An 18,021-nucleotide genomic window follows, 5' to 3' on the forward strand; every position below is an offset into this window, starting at 1 on the left:
CTCTCTCCACTTCCTTCCTTCCTCCAGACACTCCACCCCCACCACATCACCACATCCTCACCAACTTATGCTCTCAGCCTTCCTCCACTTTGCTCTGCCTCCTGCTTGCATATCCTGCTCTCACTTGCCCCAAATCTCCTACTCACCTTTCTCATTCCTGCCCCCTCATAACAAAAGTAATAATAATGAAGTATTTAGTACTCAAGTTATTGCAATAATTTTGACCATGTGTTACAGATAAACACTTCGCAGAAAGAAATGGAATTGAGCTCATTTTATGACATTGGTTTGATGATGAATTTATCCTCTCTGGAGCCAGAGGAACTACTTAAGGAAAATTGGGATCAAGAACAGCGGAGATCAGAGGACATCTTCTCAAGCAGTAAAACAGAACAAAAAGAGAAACATTCACAAGATGTCTTCACGCAGTTTGACAAGGTGAGGATCTCAAGGATTTAAATTCAGTGACTGACTTGTCAAGGGGAGTGAACATGATCTAGTCTTGATGCACACGGTTCAGTATCTGTGGAGTCATGAATGGACTGGTACTGAACATTGTGCAATCATCAGAGAACATCTCTACTTCTGACCTTAGGGTTGAGGGAAGGCCATTGCTAAAAGAGCTGAAGATGGTTGAGACTAGTCAATTATCGTGAGGAATGCCGAGGAGTCTGTTGTGGTGCAGTGGCAGAATCCCTACCTCTGGTCCAGAACACCCAGGTTTTAGTCCCACCTGCTCCAGAAATGTGTAGTAACATTTTTGAGCAGGTTATTTAGCAATTATCTACTTTAAGGAGCATCTGCAGTGTTGTTATGGGCCTTGGGTGATTAATTTCCAACAACTGCAACAATCCTTTTGTTCCAGGTAGTACTAACCAGTGGAGAGCTTTCCCCCTTGATTTCTATTGACTCTGGTTTTGCCAGGGCTCCATGATTCTATGTTTGGTCAAGTGCTGCCATGACATCAAGAACAGTCATTTGCACCTAGTGTCAGGAATAGGGTGAATGCATTCTGTCCTTTTTCCAGGATTGGGGATTAAGGACGAGAGGGCATCGGTTTAAGGTTAGAGGGGAAAAGAATAAAAGGGAAACTGAGGGACAACTTATTTACACAGACAGTAATAGGGCAGCACGGTGCTAAGGATCCTGGTTTGATTCCAGCCTCAGGTCTGTATGGAGTTTGCACGTTCTCCCCCTGTCTGTGTGGGTTTCCTCCAGGTGCTCTGGTTTTCTTCCTTAGTTCAAAGATGTGCAAGTTAGGTGAATTGCCCATGTTAAATTGCCCATAGTGTTAGGCATTAGTCAGAGGGAAGTGGGTCTTGGTAGGTTACTCTTTGGAGTCAGTGTGGACTTGTGGGCCAAATGGTCTGTTTCCACGCTGCAGGGAATCTAATCTAATATGCATATGAAATGAGCTGCTCGCGGAAGTGGTTTCGGTGGGTACATTAACAACATTTAATAGGCTTATGGATAAATTCACTGGTTACGAAGGGTTTAGAAGAATAGGGACCAAGTGCAGTGAAATGGGGTTAGCATGGATGAATGTTTTGGTTGGCATGGACCAGTTTGGGCTGAAGGGCCTGTCTCAGTGCTGTGTGACTCTGACTCTATGGCTTCACTGATGATCAATAGTAGACTAATGGGGCATAATAGGGTTAGATTAGCCCTGCCTTTTTGTATAGGACATACCTGGGCAAATTTGCAATTTGAGTAGATGCCAATGTTATAGCTGTACTAGAACAACTTGGTTAAAGGTGCAGCTAGTCCTATTGTTGGAATAATGTGTGAGCCCAGAACTACTGCATATCCAGTGCCTTCTATTTGGTGATATTGCATTGAACTAATTGACTTTCAATGTTTGCATGAAGATTTGTTGCGTGGGTGCCAGTTGATATAGTTGTGGGTATATTCGATGAGCTGGGAAGTTGATTCACAGATGTTTCGTTCCCTTTTGAGGTGATATCGAATCAACGTTCCAGCTTGGCAAACATACCCACAACTACAGCAACTAATTGAATTTGCTCATAGCTTGCATTTGTGATGCTGAGGACCTTAGGCAGAAGCTGAGATGGCTCATCGACTCCATGATTTTGGCCAAAGCTTGCTGTAAATGCATCAGCTGTGTCTTTTTCACTGATGATCTGGGCTTCTTCATCATTTGTGGAGCCTCCGTCTCTGCCTGTTAATTAATTGTGCACCACGATTAATGACCGAATGTGACAAGATTATGGAACCTTGATCTGATCTAATACTTCTGGCATCATTTCGCCCTGTTTAATGGATGGTGCTGAGCTATTTGGCATGAAAGTCAAATGAAATGCCAAATAGCTAAGTCCTGTATTGCAGCACTACCAGGTTGAAATGTCATGTTGGTTAAAGTACAACACTTGATATTGGCCAAGTCTTGATGTAAGTGTTATTGGAAGTGCTCTAATTTATCATAGCCATAAAGAGACTGCCAAAGCAGCTCAGACAATGACATGGTTAAGTTAGAGCATTTCTCCTTCATCATCAGGCTGTGTTGGTTGATGTGTGACAGAAGGCTGTAATGGATAAAAAAGGCTTACAGGAGTTTTAGATGAAGATGTCAATTGACAAGTCATATTCTGAGTCTTTGAATTTGCTGCATTTGGGCAGTTATTAAATGCAGTGAGCATTACCTGTAAATGAGTGTGGAAGATGGAGGAGACACAGGCTGCAAAATAAATTACACAGAAGTTGTTCAGAGATTGTTGATTGATTTATATTTTAGTAATACAAGAAAATTAGTGAATATTGTAGAGGAGATGGACACACAGATAAATTGTCGGAACTGATACTGAAACATGACCTAAAGATAGGCTGGATGGGCTGTTCGACATGGCTGGATACCGGTTCAACAAATGAGAGAAATAATTTTTATCAAGGAGAGAAGTGTAATATTTGTGAGTGGGCTTGATACACCTGAAGATTAATCAAATTAGTTTGTATAGGTTAAACAGAAAAGCAAAAATATAACACGCTGTGTGTGTATGATGGATTCTCAAAGAGTCAGAGCAATGATGTTAATATAAAGGCAAATTGTTGAGAGGTACAGAAACAGCTAGACACGAAGAGTGGGGGAGGGGTCAACCAGTTCAATATTAACAGAGATAAATTCAGTGTGAAAGACACAGTGGCTGCAGAATTTAGTGTTCAGAATTTTTTAACCAGTCTGTAACAAAACTAACAAGAGGAAGGGTCGTTTTGAATTTCCTTTTAGGATGTAAGGGATGTCCCTAATGAAAAACAGTCAGATTTAATGTAGTTATGTAAAAGAAAATACATTTCACTTGAGTATGATCCCAGAAATCAAGCCTCTATACTCCCAGAGTCACAACAAAAGTTCAATGATTTTTAAAAATGTAGATTCCCCCAATTTACCAGACCAAATGACTGTACTTATCAAGAATTATTATTTATTACAAATAAATAGATTCTAACTGCAGATAGACAATTATGAGTCATTGGCATACAATTCAACTCATTAAAACTCACTGTTGGAATATTTAGATTAGATTAGGTTACTTAGTGTGGAAACAGGCCACACTAAAAAGAGACCCTTCAGCCCAACAAGTCCACACCGACCTGTCGAAGCGTAACCCACCCTGACCCATTCCCCTACATTTACCCCTTCACCTAACACTACAGGCAATTTAGCATGGCCAATTCGCCTAACCTGCACATTTTTTGGATTGTGGGAGGAAACCGGACCACCCGGAGGAAACCCACTCAGACACGGGGAGAATGTGCAAACTCCACACAGTCAGTCGCCTGAGGCGGGAATTGAACCCGGGTCTCTGGCGATGTGAGGCAACAGTACTAACCACTGTGCCACCCATTGCTGTTGGCCTACTTCATACTGGAATGATGTTGTGAAACTTGAAAGGGTTCAGAAAAGATTGACAAGGATGTTGCCAGGGTTAGAGGATTTGAGCTATAGGGAGAGGCTGACCAGGCTGGGGTTGTTTTCCCTGGAGTGTCAGAGGCTGAGGGGTGACCTTATAGAGGTTTACAAAATTATGAGGGGCATGGCTAGGATAAATAGACAAAGTCTTTTACCTGGGGTCGGGGAGTCCAGAACTAGAGGGCATAGGTTTGGGGTGGGAGGGGAAAATATAAAAGAGACCTGAGGGCAACCTTTTCACATAGAGGCTGGTACGTGTATGGGTTGGGCTGCCAGAGGAAGTGTTGGAGGCTGGTACAATTGCAACATTTAAAAGGCACCTGGATGGGTATGTGCATAGAAAGAGTTTGGAGGGATATGGGCCGGTTGCTAGCAGGTTGGCCGGTTGCTGGCATGGGCCGGTTGCTGACTAAATTGGATTGGGATAACTGGTCGGCATGGACGCGTGGACCGAAGGGTCTGTTTCCATCCTGTGGATCTCTATGACTCTAACTTACTTAAACTCCTCTTTTATACACACATACAGACAGACACAAACAAAACGCCTGTGTGTTAATGAGCTGAAGGGAAGATTAGACAGGTAGTGCAGTGACCTCTGGTTGCAGGATTTGCTGAAATTTTATTTGCGCTGATCAAAATGCTGCTTCTTGATCTTCCTTCTCCAGGTATTTTTACTTGTTTGCAGGAGGGACAGAGTGATTGGTTCACACTTATAAAGTATTTCACTTGTGAATTAAAAGTCACAGCTTACGATAACTGGAAAGGGAAAATAAGCTGGGTTAAACTTCAGGCTTGAGATGTTTTCTACTACAGAGCACAATGGTTTATTCCCTGCCTGATGGCCTCTGACCTAACCTTAATTTCACACAAGCTGTTCAGCTACCTTGGACTCAATTGCATAGTTGTTGGCAATATTTCATGAACAAATCAGATACTTCTTGCTGGCTTTATCGGTAGACCTTGTGGCTCTAGCTCACATGTAACTAGGCTTTCTCCCTGCTTGAACCATCAGCTTTGTAAACAGCACATAAAATGAGTTTTAGTAACTTTTTAAAAAGTGTAGCAGAGGTGGAAGTGCCTTATGTCTTGAAACACATAAAGGTGGATAAATCACCAGGACCTGAACAGATGTACCCTAGAACTCTGTGGGAAGCTAGGGAAGTGGTTGCTGCGCCTCTTGCTGAGATATTTGTATCATTGATAGTCACAGGTGAGGTGCCGGAAGACTGGAGGTTGGCTAACATGGTGCCACTGTTTAGGAAAGGTGGTAAGGACAAGCCAGGGAACTGTAGACCAGTGAGCCTGACATTGGTGGTGGGCAAGTTGTTGGAGGGAATCCCGAGGGACTGGATGTACATGTATTTGGAAAGGCGAGGACTGATTAAGGGTAATCAACATGGCTTTGTGCGTGGGAAATCATGTCTCACAAACTTGATTGAGTTTTTTGAAGAAGTACCAAAGAGGATTGATAAGAGTAGAGCGGTTGATCTGATCTTCTTTAAGGAGTTCGATAAAGGTTCCTCATGGTAGACTGGTTAGCAAGGTTAGATCACATGGAATACAGGGAGAATTAGCCATTTGGATACAGAACTGGCTCAAAGGTAAAAGACAGGCGGTGGTGGTGGTTGCTTGTTTTTCAGAGTGGAGGCCTGTGACCAGTGGAGTGCCATAAGGATCTGTGCCTCTACTTTTCATCATTTATATAAATGATTTGGATGTGAGCATAAGAGGTACAGATAGTAAGTTTGCAGATGACACCAAAATTGGAGGTGTAGTGGACAGTAAAGAAGGTTACCTCAGATTACAACAGGATCTTGATCAGATGGGCCAATGGGCTAAGAAGTGGCAGATGGAGTTTAATTCGGATAAATGTGAGGTGCTGCATTTTGGAAAAGCAAATCTTAAGAGGACTTATACACTTAATGGTAAGGCCCTAGGGAGTGTTACTGAACAAAGAGACCTTGGAGTGCAGGTTCATAGCTCCTTGAAAGTAGAGTCACAGGTAGATAGGATAGTGAAGAAGGCATTCGGTATGCTTTCCTTTATTGGTCAGAATATTGAGTACCGGAGTTGGGCGGTCATGTTGCGGTCATACAGGACATTGGTTAGGCCACTGTTGGAATATTGCGTGCAATTCTGGTCTCCTTCCTATTGCAAACATGTTGTGAAACTTGAAAGGGTTCAGAAAAGATTTACAAGGATGTTGCCAGGGTTGAGGATTTGAGCTGTAGGGAGAGGCTGAACAGGCTGGGGCTATTTTCCCTGGAGTGTCGGAGGCTGAGGGGTGACCTTATAGAGGTTTACAAAATTATGAGGGGCATGGCTAGGATAAATAGACAAAGTCTTTTCCTTGGGGTCAGAGAGTCCAGAACTAGAGGGCATAGGTTTGGGGTGAGAGGGGAAAGATATAAAATGGACTTAAGCGGCATCTTTTTCACACAGAATGTCTGGAATGGACTGCCAGAGGAGGTGGTGGAGGCTGGTACAATTGTAACATTTAAAAGGCATCTGGATAGGTATATGAATAGGAAGGGTTTGGAGGGATATGGGGCAAGTGGGACTAGATTGGGTTGGGATTGCTGGTTGGCATGGACGGGTTGGACCGAAGGGTCTGTTTCCATGCTGTACATCTCTATGACTCGATATGCAATCCTTGGCATTTAACGCTTCCATTTGCCATTTTAGTTTTCAATTAAAGATACAAAAAAACTAAAAAGGTTTGGTTTTTACAAAAAGGACAAAGATCAAGAAGTAGTAAAAGTTCTCACCTGGGGAAAGGGCAGATTTGAATAATGTGGTTTGGCAACATGGGCTAAAAACAGCAACTTGAAGATAAATGTGTAACAGCAGTGTGAAGTACTTAAGAAATAGAGTGAGTTCAGAGCAAGTATCCTCCCACATATGTTAGAATTCAGCAGTGTTAATTAACTTGCTTACATCTTTGCTATCAATTTCTGAAATAATTCAAAATGATAAAACTTACCGATGACAGTGGTTATACCTTGTTTAGGATAACATATATGGCACACTAACTTATTGTTACATACACATTTTCCTGTATTCTCATAAATGTGTAAGAGGCCATAATTAGTCCGGCACCATTTTAAATACACAAGTTATTATTTTTAAGTTATAATTTAGGACAAATTTCTTTTTTTTGTTCAAACCATGGCTTATTGATTTTTTCCATAAGTGGCTACAGGACATGCCTTACTGCACAGCTATCAAAACCTCGAGGCCGCAACACGAAGGGCACGTCAGTGGTTAGTAGTGCTGCCTCACAGCAGGATTCGATTCCTGCGTTGGGTGACTGTGTCTGTGTGGAGTTTGAACATTCTCCCTGGGTCTGCGTGAGTTTTCTCCGGGTGCTCTGGTTTCCTCCCAAGTCCAGAGATATGCAAGTTAGGTGAATTGGCTTTGCTAAATTGCCCGTAGTGTCCAGAGCTGCATAGGTTAGGTGCATTAATCAGGGGAAATATTAGGTAAGGGAATGGGTCTGGATGGGTTACTCTTCGGAGTGTCGATGTGGACTTGTTGGGCCAAATGGCCTGTTTCCACACTAAGGATCCTATAAGGAGGAAGCACGTTGAAGCAGCCCCTGCCACCACTGACCGAACCCAATATGTCACCTCTGCCAGCCGATACTCCAGCCTCCGCCATAGCCAGGAGACTGTATCAACTCTTGAGGACCAGGACCCATTCTCAACTTCGGAGGACTGACAGACCATCCAAATTAACTCTTGAGAATGCACACCACCGAAACAGCAAAGGTAAAAAAGATCTGTTGATGCTGGAACAGGTGCTCAAGCTGTTGCAACGTCTTTCTACACCATCGCAGCTGCAAAAAGAAGAAAAAATGTATTTGATTCAAAAGTCAAATGAAGAAAAAAAAATTTAAAACAAGATGTGGTCAGTCACATGAGAGAATGGACGGGCCAGAAGCCTGAACATCTGGTCTGCCATCTGGTGTCTCTGCCATCTGGTAATGTCCCTGCCATTATATCAAAACACACCTTGACCATTGCACTACATGGAACTACTCCCTGGATGTGGCCCTGATAAAGTTGCATCAATCATTATGATATATAATACTGTGAGCATCTGTCTTCTTAGGGCACTGGAAAGCCATTGGAAACAAGTTTAACATAATAATCTTCTTACTATTATTTGAGTAGTTCCCGTAGCTAGCTACTTGCTGAAGACAGATCAGATTCTCAGGATCTCTTGCCTCACACTCTGACATCCATCAGCTTATAAACATTTTGCCAAGCTTGACAGAGTGAGAGAAATAAAATAGTGTGTGAAATTCACTATAGCTAAGCCTCTGTGATTCTTCCAAACTGTTTATCATCATCTTCTTTTACCTTCTTTCTTAATGCTTTGTTTGACTTCTACATTTGATTTATTTGCTTCCTTTCAAAAGCTTCAGGGCCAGCAGATTAGATGGCCAACAGCTTGGACAATGAGGTTGCCTGTAAGAAGTATTTTAAAGGAAGTGAGTGATGTAGATATTGAGTGATTGAGAGTATTTCCATTTTTAAGGCACAGGTAATTGAAGATTGGAGGTGGGTTAAAACTATGGATGATAAGAGGCCACAGTTGGAAGATTAGAGAAATCATCAAGGTTTGTGGTGCTGAAGGAAATTAAGGGGTAGGGGAGGGCAAGGCAATGGAAGGAATAGGAATGAACATTTGAAAATCAAGATGTGGGAAGTCGGCATAGGGGCCAGTGTAGGTCAGTGGGCATAGGGGTGACAGGTTATTTGGGACTGGGTATGTGTTCAAACACAGTAAACAATAATTTTGGACAGTCTCAAGTGTATGGAGGAAAGACTGTGGAACACCAGCCAAGTGTATGTTGGGACAGTCAAGTACAGAGTTAACAAAAACCTAGATGAGGGTTTCAGCAGCAGATGAGCTGAGAAAGTGGTGAATGATCTCTAGATGGATATAGACCATCTTGAGGATGGCATGAAAGTGAAGCTCATTTTGGAGTGACTTCTGAAACTAGGGGACTGAACAAAGTAATACATTGTCTGTTTGATGTTTTGGGGAGAAGTGGATTCAGAAGCCTGAACAACAATTTGGAGAACAGCCTGCAAACAATTCTTTTAGTTAAAAATTAAAAGAATTGTGGATGCTGGAAATCAGAAATAAAAACAGAAATTGCTGGAAAGTTCAGCAAGTCTGGCAACGTCTGTGGAGAGAAATCAGAGTTAGCATTTCCGGTCCAGTGACTCTTCCTCAGACCTGTTCTGGATGCTGCAGGTCTGAAATAGAACACTGACCATGAACTGAATAGACACTGACCTCTATTTTGATCACACCCCTTCCCTGGTGTCGTCTTTATGTCAGTTTGCTCTCAGCAGAGCTGACGTATTGTAAACTGTTCATACTTAGCATTAGCACCCCCTATGTCATTTGCTCTTGCCAACAGTTCCTGATGCTCTTCCTCTGTAATAGATTACTTTTCATTCCCTTTCAGTCCAAAGAAAAGTTATGTTGGACTCAAAAGCTTTGCTCTGTTTCTCTTTCCACAGATGCTGCTTTATCTGCTGAATTTCTCCAGCACTTTCTGATTTTATTTCTCCTGGCGAATTCCTCCAGCACTGTATTTTTATTTCTAGCTTCCTAATCGTGATTTCAATTCCAGGTTTATCAAATTCAAATTCCACTAATTGCTGTGGTCCTCAAATCACTAATTGGATCTCTGCATTACTTGCCTAGTGAAATTGTCACTACTCCGCCATCTTGCCATTGACACTACATAGCACTAAAAGAACAAATGGAAAGTGAATTGTAATAAACTTTAGAACTGCAGAAAACTAGCTTGTTATATAGTTAAATCATGAACTTAATCTCCCACTTTGTTCTTATCCATCTGAATGGTTGTCATAAAATAATATTTTTCACCCAATTTACTTTTACTCTCTCTGACAGGTTCTAGTGTGTAGAACTCTGATGCTGATTGATTGTATCAGTTTCTCTGATCTGGGGTCAGCAGGGTCAATTCCTTGAACTAGGATAAAGTGAGGACTGCAGGTGCTGGAGATCAGAGTTGAAAAGTGTGGAGCTGGAAAAGCACAGCAGGTCAGGCAGCATCAGAGGAGCAGGAGAATCGATTGTTTTGGGCATAAGTCCTTCATCAGGAATCCACATACACAAATCCAGATAGTCATAGAGTCATACAGCAACAGGTCCTTTTGGTTCAACTTGTTTGTGCCGATCAGAGATCCCAATTGGAGTCAAAAGTGTGGTGCTGGAAAATCACTGCAGGTCAGGCAGCATCTGAGGAGCAGAAGGATCGACCTTTCGGGCACGAGCCCTTCATCAGACTCCTGCTCGAAACATCTATTCTCCTTCTCCTTGGATGCTGCCTGACCTGCTGTGATTTTCCAGCATCACACTTCTTGACTCAGTTGTTGGTCTGTCACTCTAATGCAAAATTAACTATTGTGTTGTTACCAATTAGCAGTGTTCTGTAGCTGATGATTGACTCCCTTGATTCTGGCACCAGAGAGGCAGTCTCCCACACTGCAATCGTATGTGCCTTTGAATGCCGGCATCAATGACATCGTATTTGTCAACTGTTTCTTTTGCCAAGGTTAACGCAGAGATTTGGTATAATGTAAATCCTTCACAGTATCCTCCCAGGGGAAGTATAGCAAGTAAAACTCCAATCCTCTTGAGTTTTCCCATACACCCAGCAGCCCTTGTCTGAAATATCACCAAACTTTTCTCACTACCTCCCCCACACTGGGATCTCTGTATTGTGTGCATCCTATTGACGAGAAAAAGACCCATAATGCTTTGTTTTTTTTACTTTTGGACTTGTATGTGTTGCTCTCTCTTTAGAAACACATATTTAAGTTTACTATGCTTTATTTTTGCCTGTACCTTTGCCAAGTCGGCCTTTCTTTTTGATCATTCAATATGCTGAGCAGAGAATTTCAACTGGATTTTGAGGTCAACTAATTGGACCTTTTCATATAGTTGACTTCCTTGCCAAGCACCATTTCTAAGAGACGGTCAGTAATGGTCAGGCCAGTGAATAGGGCAGTTCCCTTGGAGAGACTCATGGCCGTTATTACCTGGATTGTTGGCTTTGTCAACAACGGGGCTCTCTCTGGTTTTGCTAATGTTACAGTCAATTTATTAACTGAAAGATATAATTCAATATTTGTCATTCGTTATCTCTGTTCTCTTCTGAACCTTGCAGGACAAACTGCATCACATGGATTTGATGGGAAAATGTCTGCTTGTGAGAGGAGAGAAGCGTACCATAGCCTGTCATTCACTACCGACTACAATAGCTGGAGAGATGGGAAAGGCAAACAATGTGCATAGGCAACGCTGCCTTGAGGAATATAAGAAAATCCTGAAAATGTGCCAATACTATGGCATCTCTTTTACTGAAAGAATGCTTGAGAAAGGTAACATTCAAATGTAACTCTGTGCAGCCTACTTCCCAAATCCACCAAACGCCACAATATAAACTTTCATTGTGGTCAGTTCTTGTAAATCCCAATTTAGATCCCCACTTTTCAATGAAGGGGTGGAGTTGGGAACCTGCTTTTTTGTCGTGGATCCATTATTTTAACAATACAGATAAAAATGTTGGATATAACCTGACATTTGTACAAAAATGGCATACAATCATGGAATGATCATGGAGAATTTAGTAATCTTTTTTCCTCTCATGTCTATTCTGAACTTTAACCATCTCCTTTGTTTGAAGGCCACTCGTTGTTCAATTACTATTTTGCGTATCAATTCTTGTCTTGAATTTCTTCATTTCCTTTTCAACTCATTGACAGTTCTCTGGCGTGTTGTTATCAAACTGAAATGTAACTGGTTTCTTTACTTCAAAACTTGAACTTCACGTCAGTGGTTGTAAGGAGCTCTCGGATTGGGTCAAAAGCATAATACCATAGAGGCTGGAGATCTGAACTAAAAACAGAGAAGGTTGGAGATCCTCAGTACATTTAGCAACATTTGTGGAGAGAGAAACCGATAACATTTCAAGTCCTATCTTACAGTGCTGAGGAACTCAACAGAAGTGTCACATTCAACTCTGAGCATTAATTCCATGATCATGTGTCAACTTATTGTGACTATTCTCTGACTAGTTTTAACTATTACATTACTACAACATGTATATTTGAGTGGAATTTGTTGATTCACTGAGTTGAGTACAGAGCTAATCTGGAATGTGATGTAGAGGTGAAAGGGTTCTGAATGCTTTAAAGTAATGTACAATACATTCCATATGCATACCACGCATGTCAGTATTTTATATGCACCACCTGCTGACTTTCTACAGCACTTTGTATTTATTTCAGATCTCCAGCATTTTTGTTCCTGTTTTAAACACCCCAATAATCTTGCACTCTGCTTGGCCTCCATGTCTTGCTCCCAGATGCTTCACTATGCATGATCCCTAGCCATGCTTTTAATGCAAAGACTTAATTCCTCCGCCCTACCATTCTCCTGGACTCTTTATAAGAGATTCACTCCTAAGGGATAAAGTTGCATGCAGTTGAATCAGAAAGATTTGATTCATCTTAGCTGTATAAGGAAATCCAATTGCAATCCCTTTTTGGAAGATGTTCTCAAAGGTGAATTCCTTCAGTGCATCTTGTATATGTTACGTTCACTGATGGAGCGAGTAAATGGTGAATATTGAGGGTGGTTGATTTAGTACCAATCAGACTATTTGAGTGCTGTTGGACCTACACACATCCAGGTAGTCATAGAGTCATACAGCAACAGGCCCTTTGGGTCAACTTGTTTGTGCCGATGAGAGATCCCAATCTGAGTCAAGAGTGTGGTGCTGGAAAAGCACAGCAGGTCGGGCAGCATCCGAGGAGCAGGACAATTGACGTTTTGGGCATGAGCCCCCTTTATCAGACTCCTGCCCGAAATGTCGATCCTCCTGCTCCTCTGATGCTGCCTGACCTGCTGTGCTTTTCCAGCACCACACTCTTGACCCTGACTTCCAGCATCTGCAGTCCTCACCTTCTCTTAAGAAGTCTCAATATGACCTTGGCTGATTTGACAGCGTTTGACCCATATCCCTCTAAACCCTTCCAATCATATACCCATCCAGATGCCTTTTAAATGTTGTTATTATTATTATATAACATTTCTGTTATTATATAACTGCCTCCACCAATCCCTTGGGCAGCTTGTTCTATCGGTGCACCACCCTCAGTGTGAAAAAATTACCCCTGAGGTCCTTTTTAAATCTTTCTCCTCCCTCCTTAAATCTATACCCTCTAGTTTTGGACTTCACCATCCTAGGAAAAAGACCTTGGCTATTCACCCTTTCCAGGCCTCCCATGATTTTATACACCTCTGTAAGGTCACCCCTCAGCTTCCAACACTTCAGAAAAAGAAGCCTCAACCTATTCAGTCTGTTCCTATGATTCAAACTCCCCCAGTCCTGGTAACATCCTTGTAAATCCTTGTGACTTAAAGCTCACTGGTCTAGAGTTCCCTGGCTTTTTCTTACAGCTTTCCTTAAATAATGGCACCACATTAGCCAACCCCCAGCTTTCTGGAGAGTATTCTATCATACTTGTAGATTTAATTGGTATCCTCCGGTTCTTGAACCTTCCATCGTTGAGAATGGCTCCTCTTCATTGACTCGTCTAGATCCCTTACGAACCGTAACACTTCTTCTAAATCTTCTTTCAAACCCTCTTTCTTTGAAGAAGACCAATCCTGTGTTATTCAGTTTATCCCCTTGCCGCTGTATCCAGAGCAATTCTCATGAATTTTCTGATGCAGAATTGAACGCAGTCCTCCATTTGAAACCAAACCAATGTTTTATAAAGGCGTTTTATTCTTTCTTGGAATGTCGGCCAGAATTTGTTGTTGATTCTTAATTATTCCAGAGAGGATGGCAGTTGCCTTCTTGTATTGATGCAGAGGTGTGTTGCACATGCACCCACAGTGCTGTTCAGAAGAGAATTGAAGGATTTTTCTCCTGAAGATGCTGCAGGAAATGTAGTGTATTTCCAAGTCAGGACGGAAGTGACTTGGAGGGGAGCTTACAGATGGTAGTGTTTCCAGGTATCTTTGTCTTTCTAGATGGTGGAGCTTACAGGTTTAGAAGATGCTGCCAAAGGAAGCTTGGCAGTTGTGCATCTTGTAGATGATGTATATTGCTGCCACTGTGTGTGAAGGGGTGCAGGGAGTGAAGGTGCTTGAGCTTCTTAACTCATCCAGGTGAATGGAGAATATTCCATCACATGCCTGAGTTGTGAATGTTGGATAGGTTTTGGGATTTGGATGATGAGATACTCACTGCAGAAGTAAAAATATAGAAATTCAGAGAAGGAATAGGCCATTGAGGGGAATCTGATGGCTTAGTGACATAATTGCTTTACTGTTAATCCAGAGACCTAGATATTTTCTAGGGACTCGAATTGGAATCCCACTATGATAGATAGTGGAATTTGAATTCACTATAAATCTTAAGAGTCTAATATTGACCAATGCTGATCATCAGAAAAAACTATATGGTTCACTAAAATGCTTTATGGAAGGAAACTGCCATCGTTACCTGGTCTGGACCACATCTGACTCCAGACCTGATGTGTTGTGACTCTTATTTGCCTATTAAGGAGGAACAATAAATGCTGGTCTAACAAGTAATGACCATATCCTGTGAATGATTTTTTTAAAAAAGGTTTAGCCCATTGAGCTGTTTTCTATTTGACACGATCATGGCTAATCTGTCTATCAATATCTTATTCCTGCACTGCCCCACCTTTAATATCTAGAAATTTAATTAATTCCTGAATATATTCATTCACTTTAGCTCCACAATTCTCTTCTTTAGAGAATTCCATAGGTTCACCACCCTCTTTCTGAGTGAAGAAATTTCTCCATATCTCAGTCCAAAATCGCCTACCACATATCATGAGACCTGGTTGCTTTGGATCCCCAGCTAAAGAAAATATCACCCCTACCTCCAGTCTTTCAGCCCTGTCAGAATTGAATATTTCAATGAGATTTCCTCCTCATTCTTCTGAACATCAATTTATACAGGCCGAGTTGACCCACTCCCTCATTTGGAAGATTGACCACCACAGTTTTCAGTTAGATGAACCTTTTCTGGTACCCTCTATTGCATGTATATTTCTTGGATAAGGAGAGCAGGAGTTCGCACAATATTCCAGATGTGGTCTCTCCAAGCGCTGTATAGCTGCAGTAATACTTCCTTGTATTCAAATCCTGTTGTGGTGAGGGTCAACAAGCCATGTGGCTCCCTAAATGTTTGCAGCACCAGAATACTTGGTTTCGGTGACCTGTATACAAGGACACTTCATGTATATCCTTAGATTGGGAAATATTGATATTCAATCATCATTTAAGTAATATTCTATCATTCTGTTTTTCTCACCTCATTGGCCAATCTCCACACTATACTGTATCTGCCACGTATTTGCCCACTCACTCAACTTGTACCAATAACTCTTCCCATACTCTTCACCACTCTCAATCCCACCTAGAATTGTCATTTACAAACTTGAAGATATTGAACTCGTTTCCCTCATCCACATCATTGAAATATATTGTGAATAGCTGAGGCCCAAATACTGATCCCAGAGGTGCCCATGTGTCACTCCTTTCCAGTTCACTAACAACGTTTTTATTCCTCCTATTTTCTGTCAGCTAACAAATTCTCAATTCATGCCAGTGTATTACCACCAGTTTCAAGTGGATTGATTTTGAACAACAACCTCTAGCTTTATCCAAAGTGTTATGGATCAGGCTAGACCCCTTCAAAATATTTTAAGAAGGTAGCCTAGACCCTAACTTTTTCTTATTTTAAAGGCAGATGTGAAGTGGATATTCCAGGTGTGATACAGCTGGTTAAACCACTTGGCTTTAAGCAGCACAGAAATTATTTAAACATTACAGTTGAAACATAAGCAAAAGAAAACGGAATTTAGAATAATTTATCTATTGGAAAACTTAACTGACCTTAATCAGCAACTTAACTAAGGAACTGTTTCAATCCAGTAACGTCCCATAAACACACCCCTTGGCAAAAAAGGTAAATGAAACACCAATTCTTACGGTCGGAACATTTCAGAGAGAAAGTCAGTCAGGAATCATGTGCTGAAGATACAACCTTCCTGGACTGCAACATCTTGTGACTGCCACAGGTAAACCAAACTCGAAAAAACCTGAAAGGGGAGAACTAGTCACTCCCTTGCCACTGTTAAGTGAGGTTCTTTCTAGCCTCCTCAACATCTCTACCTTTACAACCTCTCTTAAAGAAACAAAATGACCTTGTTAAATAGCATTGTCACAAAAGCTTTCTAAAACTTCCAAGCTTTGAACCCCCCTCTTAACTTACAGCACTGATATGACTGGTCCAGTTCAGTTTCTGGTCAATGGTAGCCTCCAGGATGTAGCTATCAAGGGGTGATGGTTAGATTCTGTCTTCTTGGAGATGCTGTTTGCTACATATTTGGAAAAGATGTTGCACACCACTTGCCTAAATATTGTCCAGTTGTTGCTGCATGTGGACTTGGATATTTCTATATGTGGGGGATTGTGAATTATGTTGAACATTATGCAATTTATCAGGGATTAACTTCACTTTTGAATGAATGACAGGGTTCAATATCCATGGAAGCGAGCCGATTCATCCCAAAAAGCCTGTAACAGAGTTTAGCATCTACTCCATTTAACATAATAGTAGTGCCACACAACCAATGTTACCTCTACTATTTCTGGTATCTGTGAGTAGATTGACTGGCACATTGAGCAGAAGCAATTTTCTCAGTGTTATCTATTGGAGGTGTGCATTTATATTATTTTGCAGTTACAGGTGTTCCATCTACTCAAATAAATAAATTTGTTTACTCACCTCAGAAGTCTGGGCTCCTGTCTAGTCATGTCACTACATAATTTAGTAATCACTACATTACTCCAATGCCACGTGCAAGTGAGTGTAGAAATAACAGGATAATGGATATATTGCTGGAAATTTTGTGCAGTAGAGAGGTCTTTAGATTCATGAGGGACTGGGAGTGGCTCTGGCAAAAATAGTACCTGTACAAATTAGGTGCACCTGAACACCTTGTCGGCATCTTGCTAGTGCCATTGGGTGGACTTTAAACTTGCTTGGTATGGGCATGGGAACCAAGAACGATTAGTAGAGCAGAATACTAGGTCTTGCTGGCATAGGGCTTGCAGGGAAACAGCTGGCACTAGCATGCAGAATAATAATTTAATCACCGAAATCGGGTAGGAGAAAAAGGAAGGACATCCAATGCATAATGCATGTATGTTAATACACAGAGTATGTAAATAAATTTAAGAGTTACAACCCAGATTGCAGTGTGGATTTGTGTTGTTGTGGTGGTGACAGAGGCCTGGATCAAGGAAGGGTAAGATAATGTGTTAAATATTCCTGGGTATAAGTTATTCAGGAAAAATAGAGAAAGGAAGGAAGGGAGCGGGGTGGCAGTGTTTGCGAAGGAGACAGTTACAGTGCTGGAAAAGGAAGATGTCTATGTGTAGAGTAAATGTGGCCAGAGCTATGGAAAATGAAGGGGAGGTGGTAGTTTAGTAGCAATGTCACTGGATGATAATCGAGAACTCCAGGCTAGGTTTCTGAGGACATGGGTTTCATGGGACCATAAGAAATAGGAACAGGAATAGACCTTTCAGCCTCTTGTGTCTGCTCTCCCATTCAATGGGATCATGGCTGATCTAACATTCCGAGGTAAAAACAATGACTGCAGATGCTGGAAACCAGATTCTTCTGGATTAGTGGTGCTGGAAGAGCACAGCAGTTCAGGCAGCTTTCAAGGAGCTTCGAAATCAACATTTCGGGCAAAGGCCCTTCATCAGGAATAAAGGCAGTGAGCCTGAAGCATGGAGAGATAAGCTAGAGGAGGGAGGTGGGGAGAAAGTAGCACAGAGTACAATGGGTGAGTGGGGGAGGGGATGAAGGTGATGGGTCAGGGAGGAGAGGGTGGAGTGGATAGGTGGAAAAGGAGATAGGCAGGTAGCTCAAGTCCAGACAAGTCATGGGGACAGTGCTGAGCTGGAAGTTAAGAACTGGG

General features: G+C 41.8%; 1 protein-coding gene across 2 annotated transcripts in view; it reads left to right on the top strand.

The window, feature by feature from the left end:
• The window catches only part of si:dkey-197j19.5, a 60,135-nt gene that overhangs the window by 5,985 nt on the left and 36,129 nt on the right, over positions 1-18,021 (top strand). For both annotated transcript variants that reach the window (XM_043708416.1, XM_043708417.1), the window contains 2 exons: positions 238-438; positions 11,145-11,358. In XM_043708416.1, coding sequence (XP_043564351.1) covers positions 238-438; positions 11,145-11,358 — 415 coding nt within the window. The remainder of the gene's footprint in view (positions 1-237; positions 439-11,144; positions 11,359-18,021) is intronic.

This window comes from Chiloscyllium plagiosum, chromosome 18 (genome assembly GCF_004010195.1).
Source record: "Chiloscyllium plagiosum isolate BGI_BamShark_2017 chromosome 18, ASM401019v2, whole genome shotgun sequence".
Lineage (NCBI taxonomy): Eukaryota > Metazoa > Chordata > Chondrichthyes > Orectolobiformes > Hemiscylliidae > Chiloscyllium > Chiloscyllium plagiosum.